This window comes from Priapulus caudatus, unplaced genomic scaffold, assembly GCF_000485595.1.
Source record: "Priapulus caudatus unplaced genomic scaffold, Priapulus_caudatus-5.0.1 Scaffold379, whole genome shotgun sequence".
Lineage (NCBI taxonomy): Eukaryota > Metazoa > Priapulida > Priapulimorpha > Priapulimorphida > Priapulidae > Priapulus > Priapulus caudatus.
In genome coordinates, this window is record NW_014577440.1 from 193,944 (window position 1) to 210,774 (window position 16,831).

The 16,831-nt window shown below is 46.1% G+C and overlaps 2 protein-coding genes across 3 annotated transcripts in view; one reads left to right on the plus strand and one right to left on the minus strand.

Annotated features, from left to right (window-relative positions):
• The window catches only part of LOC106809721 (solute carrier organic anion transporter family member 2A1-like), a 31,054-nt gene extending 19,760 nt beyond the window's left edge, over positions 1-11,294 (plus strand). Inside the window, exons 2-14 of one of the 2 annotated variants that reach the window (XM_014812907.1) lie at positions 871-1,118; positions 1,531-1,688; positions 1,974-2,083; positions 3,756-3,937; positions 4,471-4,557; positions 4,771-5,028; positions 5,353-5,514; positions 6,063-6,252; positions 6,993-7,063; positions 7,115-7,137; positions 8,145-8,370; positions 9,206-9,392; positions 10,539-11,294. In XM_014812907.1, coding sequence (XP_014668393.1) covers positions 884-1,118; positions 1,531-1,688; positions 1,974-2,083; positions 3,756-3,937; positions 4,471-4,557; positions 4,771-5,028; positions 5,353-5,514; positions 6,063-6,252; positions 6,993-7,063; positions 7,115-7,137; positions 8,145-8,370; positions 9,206-9,392; positions 10,539-10,677 — 2,028 coding nt within the window. In that variant the 5' untranslated portion in view covers positions 871-883 and the 3' untranslated portion in view covers positions 10,678-11,294. Of the gene's footprint in view, positions 1-870; positions 1,119-1,530; positions 1,689-1,973; positions 2,084-3,755; positions 3,938-4,470; positions 4,558-4,770; positions 5,029-5,352; positions 5,515-6,062; positions 6,253-6,992; positions 7,138-8,144; positions 8,371-9,205; positions 9,393-10,538 lie in introns of both variants that reach the window. The other variant, XM_014812906.1, reaches the window with a different exon arrangement.
• Positions 11,295-11,915: 621 nt separating this feature from the next.
• Positions 11,916-13,067, minus strand: LOC106809713 (adenosine receptor A2b-like). Its single transcript, XM_014812888.1, has one exon. It carries the CDS (start codon positions 13,065-13,067, stop codon positions 11,916-11,918), a length of 1,152 nt encoding a protein of 383 aa, XP_014668374.1.
• Between the last annotated feature and the right edge of the window lie 3,764 nt (positions 13,068-16,831).

The following is a 16,831-nucleotide window of genomic DNA, read 5'->3' on the forward strand; positions in this document are numbered from 1 at the left end:
TAGCACGATTTACCTACGCGCAGCGGGTACCCGGCAGCTAGTATATATATATATATGTGTGTGTGTGTGCGTGTGTGTGTGTGTGGTGCCGAATATAGGCAGAGCAGATTTTTCTTTGCCCAACATATGATCTCTTGTATGTCGAACAGGTATATAACGTGCTAATTAACATTCTCAAAGGTAGACAAGAGAAGATCTTCCCTTGTCTATTTTTGCAAATCCATATATTAAACAATGATATTCTGGTAGAAACAAATGTTCTTCCAATAGGGCTGAGAGGGTCTATGTCCCCCGGGGTACTGCCGGAACTTACCCTGGGGGACATAGACCTAATGAGCTCCAAGGGGCTTCAGTATTGGCGCAAAGTCAGGTGGCATATATATATATCCAGTGAGAATCGTTGAGATTCGCTTGGTCATAGGGAAGTTACTTGACACAAACTGCGATTGTTCGTCAAGGCGCATCGCAGAGAAGATCGGGGTCAGGAAATTGAGGCCTTCTGTGAAACACGTTTTGAATATTTTCCTATTATTCGAAAAAAACGGCTGTTTTTGTGTGGCCTCATTTCACGCTTGCCTTATGCTCACCTAGCTGCTTGGTAAACATGACAAGTTGGTAAAAGGTGGCGAAACCTGATATTGTTTGGGAGAACTAAAACCAACAACTTTTCTTGGATTGAGCTAGTCGGAGTAGTCCCTGTATTATGAAATCCTAAGTAATTAAAGCCTATAGTATCGGCAGCAAATTTGTCAGCACTGTACTCCACCGTCGCTTTGCAACTTGCACTTGCAAACAAGTACACCTCGAATAATTGCATTTTACGCATTTTAAAATTTTTATAGTTTTAACATTTTTAATATTTTTTTAAAGTGAACGAATAAAGATGCCAAATAACTCGACCAAGGACACCGCGGGCGCGGCGATCGTCGCGCGGCAGCCGGCCACGTTCGGAACTATGGCCGAGAAGAAGAGCGACCGGTCCGCCGAAGACGATGAGGCTTGCTGTCTGAGTGGCTGCCACTCGCCTCGCTGGCAACCATGTGCCAACGTCAAACTGTTCGTGGGGAACTTCACGGTCGTATTGGTGCTTCTCAGCATTTACAGCACGTACCAAATAGGTAAAACCTAGATGATAAAATTTTATATGTTAAATATATATAATATATAAATATTACACCGACACATAGATATATTAGCGTATATATATATATATATATATATATATTATCGTATATATTTGATTAGATATGAGGTGAGGGTAAGGTGACGCTGAAAGAGAGAGAGAGAGAGAGAGAGAGAGAGAGAGAAGAGAGAGAGAGAGAGAGAGAGAGAGAGAGAGAGAGAGAGAGAGCGAGAGAGAGAAAAAGAGGAGCAGGATTAGCAAGAGGCGCATGACGGGGCATGTACGCCAATGGAATTGCATTGTGTGATGAAACAGGAAACGCGTAAGCAGGAATGCGTATGTGAAATATATAGGGACATAATGAAATAATGAAATATGATATTAGAGCTGCATAATTGCATTTGCAGGTGTACTAACGACCATCGAGAGACGATTCCAGTTTCCCAGCAAGTACATGGGCGCAATCTTAGCAGCAAACGACATCGGCAGCGCCTTCTTCGTGATGATTCTGTGTCACATAGGAAGCAACAAGCGCAAGCCAGCTTTTATTACATACATAGTTCAGGTTATTATAACTATATCCTTCCTCTATACGTTCACAGTCTCAACACGTTTATATTCAAAAGCACATTGTTAAATCTGTTCTAATAGTGGGGCAGATATGTCCTATATATTTTTTCACATATCTGCCCCACTATAGATTACTCAAGTCAAATGGACTCTAATTTACGAGATGGCGATTGTCAATGGAAACAATCGCTAAGCGTGCAGTGACATAGAGTTAGAAATAGACATATGTATTACATCTATATGTACCGGTTGCATTTAACCGACGATGTGTTCATGGCAGCTCTCTACCCTGGGCATATTTTTGGCGTCTGTGCCACACTACATCTACGGAGGTGGTGGCCCGACAGCCAGCGCAGAGGTGGTCGTCTGCACTTCTCCACTCGACAATAGGTACGAATACATCGCGATATATGTTAACACAAAATCACATATCATAACACATAATTTTCATTCATCGGACGAATTTGTCTGAATTTCCAAATCTCACCCGGGTTTCATTGTTCCCGTACGAATATGTTTGTCACTTCTAAACGATCTATAAAGTCCCTGTTAGAAAATACCCGATGGCTTGCGGGACCAAATGATCGATTTCGTATTGATGGCTTGCCTACGACTTTACACACTCGCACGCGCACGCACACACACACACACACACACACACACACACGCACGCACGCACGCACGCACGCACGCACGCACGCACACGCACACACACAGCACCACACACAATACACACCACACACGCACGGCACGCCACACAAGCACGACACTTCACCGCACACCACACGTGCCACGCACAAACAAACACAGCGACGCATCGCGCACGCACACACGCACCGCCACGGCGCACGGCACGCCACACGAGCGCACGCACGCACACAACACGCACACCGAGCACGCACGCACGCGACAGCAGCACGCAACAGCACGCAACGCACCGCACGCGCACGCACGCACGCGCACGCAGCGCGCACAGCACGCCGCAACACACGCACGCACGCACGCACGCACACACCACGCACACGACGCACGGACACACACAGCGCACGAGCATCAGGCACGCGCACGCACGCACGCCACGCGCACGGCAGCACGCACCAGCACGGCACGGCGCAGCGCACGTAGCAGGCTCGCCACCACGCGCCAGCGGCACGGCAGCACTCCCGGCCCCCGCGCCGCCCCGTCGACGGCCCCCCTCGGACCAACAACACGCGCGCCAGCCGGCTGGCCTGGGGCCCGCCGCGCGCCCCCCGGCCCGCGGTTCCCGCGCGCCCGGCCCCGGCCCGTACCCAACCGGGGGCCCCAACCCAACAGCCTGCACGACACGCACGCACGCGCGCACGGCACGCACACACGCACACGACGCACCAACAGCACACACAAGCCATACACACACGATACCCCCCCGACACGCAACGCGCACACAAGCACGCACCACGCACACACAAGGGAGGGGGGGGGGGGGAGGGGCGCAAACAGCGCACACACACACGACACACGCATCCCGCGCAGCGCCCACACGCACGCAGCCACGCACCGCGCCACAATACGCACGCACGCAGCGCACACACACTCACACACGCAACACACACCGCACGCACGCAGCACACACGCAACACACGCACACCACGACACGAAAACGCCAGCGCAACGCACGCGCAAACGCACGCGCACGCACAGCGCACGCACGCGCACACACCGCACGCACGCCACGCACACACCACGTTGAGGACTCCTTCCGCGCCGCCGCCCAACACAACGCACACACACCCACACGCCAACGCACACACCACGCACAGCCACGCACGCACCAGCAACGCGCACGCAGCGCACGCCACGCCACGTACGCAGCTTGCACGCACGCGCACGCACGCGCGCAACACACACACACACCACACACGCACGCAACGGTAGCGCACACACATCAAACAACACACACACAATGATATATATATATATATATATATATATATATATATATATATTATTTTGCAGTATTGGTATATGTTAAAGGTATAGTGTAGTAAAGTGAATGTTATAGTTCTGATCATTTATTTTGTAGGACGGAACAACCTGTCTGCGTTAGCAACGGAGCTTTCGTCAGCAGCGAGAGTAGAGTGGCCTTCATACTGATGTTTCTAGGCGGACTGCTCATCGGTACCGGCTTATCGCCGCTGTACAGCCTCGGTGTGGTCTACATCGACGACAACGTCCAGCATAAGGCGACAGTGTCATATTACATGGGTGCATATTTCATCTACCAGATTATGATGCTATACAATGTCGGGAATACGACGGTCGTCGGATTTAGATATGTAGGATTTAGTAAGGTGATAGACAGATCTGTCGATTATGATACTCATGGAGGGGTGGATGGACGAAGGATGGATAGATGGATGGATGCATGAATGGATGCATGAATGGATGGATTGATGGACGGACGGACGGACGGACGGACGGGCGAACGGACGGAGGAACAGACGGAAGGTGGGACAGACGGATGGATGGTTAGGTCAAAGTATTGGGTGTGTAGGTAGGCGAACGGAGAGGTGGATCGACGGACGGACACCTAACGATAGCAAAAAGCAAGTTGAGTGGAATGAGAAAGAGAAAGTAAGCAAATGAGTAGAGCGAAAGTGAAAAAGAAAGAGAAGGCCCGGTGAGTGCCTTGGGGGGAAGGGGGATTCAGTATTAAGAATGGCAACCGTAATACTATCTGCGCGATAATATTGATAAACATGACACTATAACGGTTTCCCGCCGTTTTTGTAATTTAGGCATAACGCAAGCTGTTCCTCTGGTCGGTATGATGGTTGGATTTCTACTGGCCGCGCTCACCGTCTTACTTCCAGATGATCTCAAAGGTTTGTGAAATAATAAAGCATATAGTATCAGCATGCCGCGATAGCTTTCCTATGCTGTTATTCACGAACGAAATCCGATGCTTTATTTCTAATAGTTTTCGACGTATAAAGCACACGTTTGATTCTGTTAGTCTTGTGACGAAGCCATAGTAAGGTAGTTAGTATAGTAGCAAGCAGTGTGAGGTTCGAATACCGATCTATATATCTATTTAGATACGACGCTATCACCCGACGATCCGGCCTTCATGGGCGCATGGTGGCTTGGGTTGGTCATCGTTTCCGTGGTTCTCGTCCTGGTCAGCTTTCCTATGGCGTGTTTCCCTAAACGGCTGCCAGGGGGCGCTAGTAATCAGGCGCGGGGCGATGAAGCAGCCGACGGTAGAAACAGTGACAAAGCTGCGAAGACAGAGGAAGCGCAAGCTGTCGAAGCAGCAGAACAGCTGTTCGAAAAAATGAAGGCAAAACCTAAAGGCGAGTACAGTAAAGAAATTTAAGTGTCACATAAAATGTTCTCATGTCCACATCTTTCATAACGGGTGGGAGGAATTATCATAACTGAGAGTAAATCAATGATATAGATAATAATAAAGTTAATTATTAAATCAGTTGTTTGAACCCCCTAGCGCTACAGTGAATGTATCGCTAATATTTGGCAATAAGTAATAATTTAGGGCATTCAGACAAAGCTACCTGTTAAAAATACGTGTTTTTGTCCGTAGCGTTGTTGCTAAAGATTTTGTGCCGAGTCATTCCAAATAAATTATTCACAGCTATTTCTATCTATATTTTCTCTAGAGATGTTTAGAGAGGTATGGAGGTTGCTGAAGAACCCAGTTCTAGTGTGCTTCGCGTTAGGTGGCGCGCTAGACATGTACAGCTTTTCCTTTCTCTCGTTCCTTCCGAAGTACCTGGAGCGACAGTTCGGTCAGACGGCCTCCACGTCCAGTATTGCAACAGGCAAGCGATAGACGCGCACATAGTATTAGTAATAGCAGGACCGTAGTTAACCCATTTTGTTTGGGGGGGGGTAAAGCCACGTGTGTGGTGTTTTGGGTTGGTGAACGCCAATGACCATGTATTGTATCTAATTTTTCTAGGGGCAAACGGCTTCCTTGCCCCCTCCCTCCGCTAGCTACGGCCCTGAATAGTAATAGTAATAGTAATAGTAATAGTAATAGTAATAGTAATAGTAATAGTAATAGTAATAGTAATAGTAATAGTAATAGTATTAGTAATTGTAATAGTAATAATAATATTAACAGTAACTGTAATGGTAATGGTAATGGTAATGGTATTAATATTATTATTATTATTATTATTATAAGTATGCGACCTTTGATAATATTAACAAGAAAAAGAAGAAAAATGGAGAGGAGGAGGAGGAGGAGGAGGAGGAGGAGGAAGATGAGCAGGAGGAGGAAAACACAAAAAAACAAGACACCGTAGCAAGACATTTGTTGTTGTTTCTTTACATTAACTAAATGTATGCATGTTCTGTCTCGCAGGGTTCGTGGTTCTAGTGGCAGCAGCTTCGACGCTAGTTGCTGGCTACATGATTAGACGCTTCAAGGTTCAGCTTAGGGGCATTGTAGTCATCACCCTGGCATTCAGCCTGATTACCGCCATCTTTGGGTGCATCTGTATGCTGGTGGTCGGTTGCGCGATTCCATGGGCCAGCGAGACAGACACACAGCCGTAAGTTGCCTTAATACCTCAATAGTAATACTCGCACATGCTATTTGGGCACTGGGAACATACGTTATAGCAGAGATGACACGGACCTATTTCAGAAATAATAAGTCACGTTATGTTTAGGCCATATACGTACTATTATTATGTGTGGGGTTATGTACAGGACGCCGTTGACAGAAACGTCGCGGCTATACGACAATGATTATTTATTATGATAACTAATGGAAAATTTGTTAAATTTCACGAACAAAACTAATATTACGGCTAAAATGTTTCAGACAACGCGGCCCATGCAAGATGCGATAGATTGGAGCAATTTCGTAGATACATATTATTGAAAAATGCAATTACACGATAGTGTTAGTTGATAATTATTAACAGCTAATTATCTTCAAGAATACCAGCTAAGAAGTAAGCGGTTCCCCTATGTATTGGTACGGGTTCTAGGTTTTGGCGAAGCTTTACAAAAACGTATTATATAAGCAGCGCTGTCGTAATAGTACTGCATGCGTGCTTGTACGTACGGTGGCGACGTTTGTATGGTGCGCACAACGAACTAGACAGCGTACTACCAAAGTATATACGGAATACACAGTAGTTTTTCTTGTTGAATACCTCATTCGTAAAACAAATTTATTGTAAGCAGAACTATTACGCGCGTACGTGATATTGAACGTATAGTAACTCATACTGTGCCACGCGGCTTTCATTTGCGCTTTATTTTTCTCGCCGACATATCGTAGTTTGGAGTTCAACACGACCTGTAGCGATGGTTGCTCGTGCGAACACAGCCCATTCAGCCCTGTCTGCTCGGATATAACGCAGCTCGTCTATTTCTCGCCCTGCCATGCAGGTTGCACGCTAGCTGACGAGCAAAACGGAACACAGGTAAATACTCACATAGCAGTGAAATCACATAAATGCTACTTAGTAACGGTATATAAAGAGATTGCGCACGAAATGGGTAAATTTGGAACATAGTCACGTCTTTCAAAGTCCTTCAAAGTATTTACGTATTAATCGTAGTCGCTAAAAAGGTGAAACCAGCGTTTACTATTAGATCAATCGTGCAGTGTAGCCCATAAAAATTAATTATACGCACAGCACACGCACATGCACTGGCATACACACGCAGGTCTACGCACACGCACGCACGCACACACGCACGTAGACACACACACACACACTCATATATATATATATATATGTATACATACACGTGTGCATATATATCTAGATAGATAGATATAGATAGAGAATGTATATAATATATCCGTATATGTTGTATTCCTATTTGATCTCAGTGACCCTTATACACGGGTGACACATTTTTCATCACCATTTTCTGTGCAAACATGGCAGTCTTTCAGTAGCAGTGTTTATTGATCGTCATGGAAAACTACACTGAATCGCCCCTTTTCATGTGGTTTTCCGTCCCACATATGTATCGAAGTTACAAAGCCATCTAATTGTCGGTTCCCCGAGACGTCTAAATGCAATATTTGCGCACATTCAATCTCGAGTACCCTATTCCTGGTATGATAGTAATAACGATTGCATTCATGTATGCACAGATGTAACGTCATAACGCTTGGCCTAGATAATTACCACTGCCTTGATGCATTCATGTGTCTATTATGTGTACACATAATTTTAATGAATCAGTGCGTGCGTTCGTGCGCGCGTGCGTGTGTATGCGTGTGCATGAGTGCATGGGCATGTTTGTGTGCGTTTTCGCGCGAGTCAGCACGCATGCGTAGGCAGAGGCGCCTCTTTGTGCGCTCACTGTGACCAGCGACTCACGTAAAACCAGCGCAAATTTTCTTAAACCAATGACATTCGAAACTTGAGCGCTCCTCTGTATATACACTAACAACGGACCTGTCGCATTTCAGGTGTTCGCGAACTGTAACTGTACGAACACGGTCGCGCGGAGTGTGCAGCGTGGCATATGTGAACAGGACTGCCCAGCCGTCTACGCCTATCTAGTCGTCATCTACCTGGCCATCCTGCTGGCTGCGCCAGGATTCCTTACAACCATAATCGGACGTATACGATGCGTGGAAGTATCGCAGAAACCGCTGGCCATGGCCATCGGCTCGCTCACACTCACCATGCTCAGTAAGCGATCGGCTAGAAGACGAGCGATATGTAATAGGAATAACTATAAATATATATACGTACTATAACTACAAAGCACGCACTGTAACGCATTACACAACTATATCGCACACACACACGCACGCATGACGCACGCACACACACACACACACACACACACACACACACACACACACACACACACACACACACACACGCGCGCACGGACGCACGCACACACACACGCACGCACGCACGCACGCACGCACACACACACACACACGCGCGCGCGCGCGTGCACGCTTACATGCGACATTCCAGAATTTTAATTGAAAGCTGTGTGTCCCTTGCTACGCGGCATATTAAATCCGTAACTAAACAAATTTCGAGAGAACAGAGTGCAAGTGAATTACTGCTCGTATTTTGTCAGTAAGCGTAACATTAGTTTTTTAATTTTGTTTTTTATGTAAATCGATGATATTTTTAGGTTTCTCCGTCTAATTAGCTGTTTCGTTCGCGGGCGATAACGATTTCTACTTCTCTTTATTAGAGTTAACGAGCCGTTACAAATTCCAATGTAGGCCTACACGATGCTGAGCTTCGATCACTATCTCATAGTATTTCGAAAATATGCAATTCTATATAAATCTGTGATCGGTGTATATGTCCATCAGCTGCTGTCGGTGCTATGTAATACGTGTAAATTTACTAATTAATTAAATTTAATTAATCCTATATTATGTTTAATGATAATTTATAAATTAATAACTAAATATAAAATAACAATGTCGGTTCATTAATCAATTATTTTGTAATCAATTATTGATTAGTTTCTATTTTGTTCCTGATCTCATAGATAGCCTGCCTGGACCTGTCATCTTCGGTGCAGCGATTGACTCCACGTGTGTCGTCTGGGCGCAGGGTACATGCGAAGGGGAAACGGGAGCCTGTATCGCCTACGATCACACTAGACTCAGACATGTCTTCCACGGAGTGCTAGTCGCCTTTAAACTCGCTGCGGCTTTATGCTATGCGTTCGCCTGGTAGGTTTACCCGAGCAAATAATCATCGTAGTATTATATATTTTAGTAGGGCTATTATGGTAGTGTAGTATTGTAATATTATATTGTATTGTTGTAAGTTTATTTTTCTCCATTTACCGAGAGAATTAGGGTAAAGCGAAGTAATATTGACCACTTAATGGGAAACTCGTAGTCTCATCTACAAGTTTCAACGGTTCCTATAATCATGACCCTATAATACTATGTTAATGGTATCATCGTCTCTTGATATATATGCAACGTTATACTCGCAGTCCGTCCAGCCAATAGCGTTAAACAATTTAACACCCAATAGGAGGCAACTATTAAAAACGGCAGCCTTAATTCCGCCTATTTTATTCGTTTATATCTGCCTCGGCTGCCGTGTTCTGTCAGTACCGAGGATTTATAACTTATTTATACTTGTAAAGCCGCAAACCATTCAGATAATTCCACGTCAAGTCGTCTATTCATTGGGCACCGTAGAGTTACAATGGAAGTCTAGTGCTGAAAAGATGGCGTGTTTGCGTTGGATTCTATGACATAAGTCCGGATTATTATAACATCATGAGCTGCATACAACCGTCAAATGCCAGAACTCAAATATGTATGACCTATGCACAAAGTAAAAGTTGTGTAGTCGCCTGGCTTGGCCGTCTTTAATCAACCGTCTTTCTGCTAGCGCAATCAGCTTCCTTTAAAATCGATGTCCAATCTAAGACATTCAAATTCTTATTTAAATCAACAAGCTATGTGCCGTTAGTAAAACAGGTATATCTACGTTTTATCTACGTTAGAAAATAATATCTAGTCTTCTACTATGAACGTAATTTCTTTGCTCCAACTTTTTCCATTTTTTATAATTGTTCATTCGACTGGTCCACTTGGTATTGATAGTTTTCAGGTTCGATCATCCCCCGTTTGTAACCATACTGAGCCATTATAATAATCATCTCACGTTTTCATCTCTTACTCTGGCTAGGGTTAATAATTATTTGACGCCCATACCATCGTCTATATAAGTTATTATTGAGAAAAAAACACCATGAGATATTTATACCTGGAAGGCATCACCAGCTGTCACACTTGTAAATTAAAAAAAATATCACAACGTAGTAATAAATCACATACACTGATCACTACTCATAGGTACAAAGTCAAAGGACCGTACCTCGGCGACAGCGACGATGATTACGTAGTCCATAGCGACACGTTGGCAAGCTACGACAACAAGGCTTTTTCGTCTAGTTCTTCAGTGGCGACTACTAAGAAACACACTGAGGACTGATCGCAACACTCCAACACCTATTAATCTAGCCATTATCTATTATATATAAAGTTGTTCAGCCGAATTAGATAGTTAGATTTTTGGGGTATTTTTCTTCAACCAAGAGTAACGCCACTGATTTCCCCGGGCAACGCCGGGTATCCCGCTAGTAATAATATAATGAGACTACGTCGTTCGCAGAATAACAAAATGCGGTATGTAGCTCAGATTTTATTTCTGCCGCGCCCACACTTAACCTTAGCGGAACATGTAAATGTCAACGTGTGTTGTACGGTATGTGACGCCCGAATCGGTTTAGGCCAGGCATGTCGACACGTTCTATTACTTCATTATATTCATATTCATTATAGTCACTGTTTCCAAATGCACGAATGCACACGCAGTGGTCTTGATATTGAAGCCTTTGCGTGTGTAACGGGTCTCTGGCGTAAGGCGGTGATGAAAGGGAGTAACGTAAATTGTATAATAACGCACAAAAGATGGAAACGTGTGCATGATAATACCGTATGTACATGTATTGTAACCTATGATACACTCTGTATACAGGGTTCGTAGCGGGTCTTCCAAAGTCTTATAAGTACTTATTTTGCCAAAAATAAAATAAGGGCCCTTATTAGTACTTATTTTTGGTGAAATATTAGAAGTTAAGGATATTAAGTACTTAATAGTCCTTATTATTCGACTTACTGTTCTCGACTTAGAGTAAGAATTGTTGTATATAACACGGAATAATTAAATCTGCTGTGCAATTGTGTATATAAATATTATTAGTGTCGGTGATCTATCAGAAATCGCGTAAAAAAGTCTTATTTTGGTCTTCAGAAAGGGTCTTATAAGTCCTTATTTCAACATGTGTCTTACTACTATGATACACTCTGTATAATGACAGTATTTTTTACTTGACTCGAATTTTGTTTGTGTACTTGCGCACCATAACATTTTGATATGTATTAACTGTTTGAGTATGATCGCCGTAATAAATAAACACTGAAATAAATTCGCTGCGCTTTTACGTATTTTACTGATGAACGTACTAACTGACCGCGTAATCACAATTAATTAACCAGGCGATATGATAATTATGAGTACTCGTAATACTTATATAAACTGCAATATAAACGAACCTAATATATATAATAAAACAGCGCATCATAGGTGTGTCGGCGTTCAATTGCCTATTATAAGTCCTCAGCCTTCTGAATGGCGCGCTTCATGCACCTGCTATCGAACAGATTTTCTCACATATGAGTCACCAGGATTCCATTGCTGGCGACGCTGGACTGACGAGACAGCGGATTATAATGGGGACTTGTCGCTTCGGTGACCATGCTGACGACGTCGGTCTGACTGGCGACGCTCGACGTCTGCGCGTCGCTGACGCTGCCGGAGTTTCTCCGGACGTCTTGCGTCGCGGATTCGCACGCGACGAACGATCGCCACCGCGTCGTCAGCTCTCGACGGAAGGTCACGCTGAAGTAGACGTAGATGACGCTGTTCATCCAGCTATTGCTGTAGTAGCAGACGTTGCAGGCGGGCAGCAGCCACCAGATGTCCTGCGTCAGCTCGTGCGGGTAGATATTGAAGTAGATGTGCGTCGAGTGATACGGCAGCCACATCACGGCGAACACGATCACGATGCAGACGGATATCTTCATCGCTCGCTTCTTGCGCTGCAGCGCGCCCGCCGTCACCTGAGAGTCGCGTGCGGCGTGCATCTCCCGCGTGTCGCGCCATAGCCGCAAGATGACGCGCGCGTACAGACACGCGCTGACGCACAGCGGCACGCAGTAGAACGAGATGAAGTCGATGAGAAAGAAGACGTACGCCTGCTCGGAGCGGCTCTCGAACCTCGTCACGTTGCAGATGTCCATTAAGACGTCGTATTCGGGATGCTTCTGCCACTCCAGGTCGGTGACAAGCATCGCGGTCGCGTACGTCACCGCGCACACGAAGATGGCGCCTATTCGCACGGCGGCCGAACGCTTTCCGTCGCAATGACGCAGCGGCACGACGACGACGCGGTAGCGATCGACGGCGATGGCGACCATCGTGTATGACGTCATCACGAAGCCGACGTCGACGACGTACAGCATGATGTTTTGCGCGGCGCAGTACATCGTCAGGTCAACGGGGCAGAAATAATTAATGAAGATGTGCATCGGCAGCGCCAGCGAGCCGACGACAATATCGGACGAGCACAGGCCCATTATGTAGACGTGGAAGGACGTGTGTAGCTTCCTGCTGATTAGAATCGCTATGATGACGAGCAGGTTCATCACTACGATGGCGACGACGAGAAGCAGATTGGCGCTGATGAACACCGCCGACACCGTCTCCGAGCTCGCCACCTTGAGCGGCGACGCCGACGCGTTGCAGGCGAACGACGACATCGGAGAGCAGTGTTGTCGTGACAACGTGTTTCTAGACGCTCTACGTGGCACCGCACGAGGAGAGCGGTGTTGCCGTGACAACGTGTTCCTAGACGCTCTACGTGACACCGTACGAGGAGAGCGGTGTTGCCGTGACAACGTGTTCCTAAACGCCTAACGTGGCACCGCACGCGGAGAGCAGCATCTCTCTTACGTGACGTCGCTATGTGAACAGCGATCCGCAAGAACGAGGTAGACGCAGCTGTCCATGTTTGTGCATTGGAAATATTTTACACGGAACCGCGAGCTATACGAGTTATTGCATCGGCGAGCGGTTGCGGATGTAAATGTCACACGTGGGGGTCGCTGTGCTAACAAGAACGGGGGACACCTAGCTGTCCTGTGTTTATGCTTCCACCCTCTACGTAGAATTGATATATACCTAATCGATGGCATCCTATGCGCAGGCGCCATGCTGAGAAAAATATATATAGACTTCCGGTTCGCCGCTGCGTAGGTCGCACGTACACTGGTGGTGTTCCGGAGAAAAGGTTATGTAAACACTCACACAGGTGCACGTATGAATTTGCACGTACTCGAGTCAAGGATCGATTATGCTTTGCAGAAGCAGCAGCGCATGCAGCAGCCTGACTATAGAATCACGCTGGCAAACGTCTTCTGCAGCATACGTACGTTCTCTCGTGCAGAGCTTCTTCGGCACTCGTCTTTGGCGCATGAATACCTAAAGATTCCCGATGACTACTATCTTCTGGATATCTAAAGATTGTATAATTCTCGATGTTATAATTACCACGATGGTTTCACTCGGTTTCCCGCAGACCGCTGATTTGGTCCTGATCGTATCCGGACAACTACCCACTGGACAATTACCCACCGGACAATTACCCCCCGGACAATTACCCACCAGGACAATTACCCACCGGACAATTACCCCCCGGACAATTACCCACCAGGACAATTACCCCGACCCCAGGGACAATTACCCTAGCCCCCCCACACACACACCGTACATAATGGATGATTCATCTAACGGACCAACTCATGATTTCATATTTCAACTTCAACATTCGCTGATACTCCGATATTTTGCCTATTATTGCGACATTTTCGATACCCGATATTGAAGTTTCATATCGGCAAGTATCGGCCTTCACCTGCGCATCAGCAGTGGAGCGAGCGCAGCCACCAATGCACACGTACATGTCTAGAACATTTCTGGGTCGCTTGATATAATGAATAACATACATTTATTTTACGTGCTCGGCACGCGCGCCTGGCAGTCGCCGCGTCGCGTTATTCTGTAGTGTTGCTTCTTGTTATTCTTCAAGTAAATTTTTTGTTATTAAGGTGATACGCGCTATTGCAAATTCGCGCAATGCAAACTCGCGTAAATCAAGAAACAGCAGCGACGCGACACCCACTTTTACCTTTCCGTACATTAAAGCCTCGTCTACACGACGAAATTTAACTCGAGTTAGCTTAACCTCGCCAGTCGGATCGAGGTTAAGCTTAACTCGAGTTACCTTAACTCGTGCCCGTATAGGCGCTTAACTCGAGTTAGCGAATAGAACATACTCCCGATAGGCGGCAACACTAGTACGATGTACGTACACACGCACGCACGGCACGCACGCATGCACACACCCACACGCAGCCACATATACGCACACACGCACAAACACGTTACATAACATAACGTACATGGCAAAGAGCAAGATCATTTGGTGATACAACATTTCGTCATTATAGGAGGGGTAGGGCCGACTCCCCCTCCCAATTATCGAGCGCCGCTGTTCTCTGAACACATGGGCTGTAGGCGTTTCTCTCTTTTCCAGACATATTATGTATTGCACGAGACAGGAGAAATTTACGGAAGAGGGAATGTTTTCTTTATTGGAAGGTTAGGTGGGTAATTGTCCTGGTGGGTAATTGTCCTGGTGGGTAATTGTCCGGGGGGTAATTGTCCGGTGGGTAATTGTCCTGGTGGGTAATTGTCCGGGGGGTAATTGTCCGGGTGGGTAATCGTCCTGGTGGGTAATTGTCCGGGGAATAATTGTCCGGGTGGGTAATTGTCCTCGTGGGTAATTGTTCGGGGGGTAATTGTCCGGTGGGTAATTGTCCTGGTGGGTAATTGTCCGGGGGGTAATTGTCCGGGTGGGTAATCGTCCTGGTGGGTAATTGTCCTGGTGGGTAATTGTCCGGGGGGTAATTGTCCGGGTGGGTAATCGTCCTGGTGGGTAATTGTCCTGGTGGGTAATCGTCCGGCTGGGTAATTGTCCTGGTGGGTAATTGTTCGGGGGGTAATTGTCCGGTGGGTATGCATAGTGGTGGCTAATGAGTGTCATCTAATGGTCACAATAAGCACATTACATTACGATGCGGTAGAACAAGCTGACGTGTGATTGAGCTTTATGTATACGTCTCGTGATTGTCACATCGCGCTGTCGCTCTGCCTACCGTTATAGCGCGCGTTGCAGTTAAGGGAAACTGAGCAAGACACTGTTTAGGTATTCATTGGCGCGACCTGGATTGCATCACTCGGAAAACGGATGGGACTACACGTGCTCTGACAATTCAGCAATCGATTAAAGTATGATCGCCGATGAATAATGAGAAATGTCGCAGCGCCCCTCAGCGGTAGGATATATTGCGTTGGCGCTTAGTCCGAGCAGCGGTGGGTTAGAATCAAAATAAGGCGCCGTGTTTTATAAGAATGGGTGGTGGTAGGACGGCTAATAGCGGCGTAACTAGACACAAATTATACCCACGCGCACAAACAATCAAACACGGACACGCACGCACACGAGCACGCGCACGCGCACGCACCCGCACGCACGCACACACACGCACTATGTTAAATCATAAGTGGATACACAGCAAATCGGCGTTGCGAAAGTAGCGCGTAAATATTCCTATATCTTCATATTTCGCACGCATTTTCGTCGCGTTAACTCGTATGACATAGCAACGATATTGCCCGATTCGTAACGTTCCGCCCACTGCCCTTGTAATCAGAAAACACTTAATCTTCACATATCTCAACATATATATCATCAGGGTCCTGGAATAGCTCAGCGGTCCGTACCGTGACGTCACCTTTCGATCGTGACGTCCCGTGTAATTTATGAAAAGTGAAAGTCAAAATCATTTCGCCCTGTTGGCTTTGATGTGCTTGTCAAGTGTTATATACAACGAGTATGAAGTGTGTATACTGCAACTGTCTATTGCCATGGTTCACAAACGGTAGTTCAGATGAGGGAAAAGTTCCCTGGTGAGTTCATAATCATCGTCAATCCAGAAATCACTGCATCGTCATCTAATTATTTTAAGAATTTTTTTCAATGTCTGAATCGATCCTAAACAGGCCTGTATATTGTTTTTTCTTCTAGTCTAATGATTAGTATCGAATGGAAATTATTATCGTTTTCTACATTTCGCAAACGCCAAACTAAATCTGCGGTACGAGATTACAAATACAGAAACTAAAAGCACAGCCGATATTGTTGATTGACTTAATACTAGAGTAACTCATGGTGGTTTTGTATGCAATTTATGTCCAGAACTAAACTCTTTAAGAATCCACTAATTGAAGGTCCAGGAACAATATTTGGTTGTTAACACATTTCCCACTGACGGCGAAATAGGTTTTGGGCCACGCCCTTTCGAGGCGGAAAGTAACTACCGATCCACCGTAAGTTGGTAATTACCAGAACCGTTGGGACAAGCTTCTTTGTTTAGGTTCCCTGGGTACTACAGTGCACACG

What these genes read in the sequence shown, in the direction of transcription:
- LOC106809713 (XM_014812888.1), bottom strand. Translation starts at nt 13,067, where the DNA reads ATGTCGTCGTTCGCCTGCAACGCGTCGGCGTCGCCGCTCAAGGTGGCG.